This window comes from Penaeus japonicus, unplaced genomic scaffold (genome assembly GCF_977035675.1).
Source record: "Penaeus japonicus unplaced genomic scaffold, GWHDUDI00000001_assembly GWHDUDI00000030, whole genome shotgun sequence".
Taxonomy (NCBI): domain Eukaryota; kingdom Metazoa; phylum Arthropoda; class Malacostraca; order Decapoda; family Penaeidae; genus Penaeus; species Penaeus japonicus.
The window spans coordinates 31,039,012-31,041,511 of record NW_028234432.1 but is presented as its reverse complement, the minus strand read 5'-3'; the positions used below and the strand labels follow the sequence as shown (position 1 = coordinate 31,041,511).

Genomic DNA, 2,500 nt, shown 5'->3' with positions numbered 1-2,500 from the left:
TGTGAATGTGAAAATGTCATGTAGCCAGTGAAATTCACTCTCTCTCTCTTTTTCCCTTTCTCTCTCTCTCTCTCTCTCTCTCTGTCCTCCTGGAATGTGAAAATGTCATGTAGCCAGTGAAATTCACTCTCTCTCTCTTTTTCCCTTTCTCTCTCTCTCTCTCTCTCTCTCTGTCTCTGTCTCTCTCTCCCCCCCCCCCTCCCTCTCTCTCTCTCTGCAACTCATTCGCTTCCTGTTCTCTCGTCCTTTGGTAAAGTCTATTATCCGTTTTTACCTCGCTCCCTTTATCTTCTCCTTCCTCTCTCTCTCTCTCTTTCTCTCTCTCTCTCACTCTCACTCTCTCTCTCTCTCTCTCTCTCACTCTCAGTCTCTCTCTCTCTCTCACGCCCTCGCTTTCTTAACGTACTATCTCATAATTCACCAAACATTGAAATGAAATACAGCAACAAAATTCACCCAAATCATCGACAGTAATCCTGCAACGTGAGTATCACAAGAACATTTACAGAATTCGTCAGGATTATGGAATCGATTGTTGCAATATAGAAGTAATCACCGTCGTTTTGTAATACGGAATCGACGTCATCAAAAAATGATAGTGCTCTGAGTATCATATTTCCCCTTTGCCAATTACTGGACTAATTACTGTGTTCCTCCCATTATTTTTCAAAACTGTAAAAAAAGAAAAAAAAAAAGAAAAAAAAAAAAAAGAAGAGGAAAAATAGAAAGGAAGAAAAACAAGGTATCTAAAAATACTCATCACTTTAAATATCATTCTGGACTCTCGTGGGTTCTTTACTATACTTTTTTTAAAACATATTTTAGCAGGACCCTTTGTAAGTGGGCCCTTTAAGTGATTCGCTTCTTTTAGCGGCCGAAATTGGTCTCCTTTTGGTTTAATTGAAAGCCAGAAAACAAAAACACAGGGGAAATTTTCTTTCCTTTTTATTTTTTTTTTATTCCTGTAAACTGACAGGGAAGTGTGACAAATAGGAGGGGACAGAAGGAGGAGGAGGAGAAGGAGGAGAGAGACAGAGAGAGAGAGAGAGAGAGAGGGGGGGTTGGGGGGAGGGAGAAAGAGAGAGAGAGAAAGAGAAAGAGAGATTTAAGACACTTCTCAAACCTGTATTCCTTTAAACATTCTCCTTTGTGAAAATATAATACACACAGTTACACTAGACTTAACATTGAAATTCTTAAAACCCAAACAGCTCATGTTTCCCGTGCGATGCCGATACACAAAGACTCAAGAAAGATGGGAAACCGCCACGCCAAAAACAAAGTAAACAAAAGAGCATCCAGGAACCAAAACAAAAGAGCATCGAGCATCGAGTACGTGTCGTCCGAACTGAGTCTCGAACACCACCTCGAACCCACGCCCAAAAGCTTCGAAACGCCTCGCGAACACGACACATTCCCGCCTCCATACGACACGATGTATCCCAAAATGACACGGAGTAGTCCAGATGGCAGCGAAGACGTGTCAGAGGAGAGGGATAATCGACAAGAAGAGACGAAGGAGGAAGAGCAAATCGAAGGGAGGAAGTTGGGTAGACAGCTGAAGCAAAAGATGAGTCGTTTGGGCATCGCGGAAGCCAGGAGGATTATCGGCCAGGCGGCGGACATGACCCAGGGCGGTCGAGAAGCTTTCCGGTGAGGTGGCGGGATTACGTTGATGATTATGATGGTTGTGATGATGATATTGATGATAACAATACTAATATATATGTATATATATAGTTGTAAAGTATAAGTGGTAGGGATTATCGAACTAATGATAATGATTTTGTTAATAACAATAATAATACCGCCACTGCTGCTGGTACTACTTAGAATAATAAAATAGATACAACAGACAATCGAATCGTTAATAAAAAAAAATAACACAAACTATCACAGTAAACAAAACCTAACCACAGACACGAATGATACCTCCCCTCCCCCCCACAGGGATTTCTGCAACAAGACATCCGCGCACGGCTTCAGCCATGTTATGGAGGATAACTTACCCCTTTTCCTTCGTGTCTTTTGGCTCGTGGTTACTCTGACAGGGTGAGTCCTTCGGGAAAACTGGTTTGGGGATTCGACTGAGATAGTCACCACTTGGATTGGGGTGATAGACTATTTTTCGAAAAATTGTTTTGAAGATGAGTTTTCCATTTAGGATGGATTTTCTTTAATATGGAAGAGGGGCTTTAATAGGGAATTTATTTTAATTATGGTTATGTTTTTAATTGGTTGGTGAGGAGTGTCTGTAAGATTAGGTTATGTGGTTGCTGATAGGCTTAGGTTTTAAGCTTATTCGCTAGTGCTAGGTTATTCTAACCTTTTGAAGAACACTCTGCTAGACCCTTACCTGCTTTTCTCATCTCTCTCTCTCTCTCTCTCTCTCTCTCTCTCTCTCTCTCTCTCTCTCTCTCTCATTTCTTCTCCCTCTACCTCTCCCACTTCCCTTTCCTTCTCCAACAAAAATCCTCCTAATCCCACCCCTCTCTCTCTC

At 41.7% G+C, this 2,500-nt stretch overlaps 1 protein-coding gene across 1 annotated transcript in view; it reads left to right on the top strand.

The window, feature by feature from the left end:
- Positions 1-2,500, top strand: part of LOC122261379 (acid-sensing ion channel 2) — an 18,294-nt gene that overhangs the window by 252 nt on the left and 15,542 nt on the right. Inside the window, exons 2-3 of the mRNA XM_043028974.2 lie at positions 1,212-1,653; positions 1,951-2,052. Coding sequence (XP_042884908.2) covers positions 1,229-1,653; positions 1,951-2,052 — 527 coding nt within the window. The 5' untranslated portion in view covers positions 1,212-1,228. The remainder of the gene's footprint in view (positions 1-1,211; positions 1,654-1,950; positions 2,053-2,500) is intronic.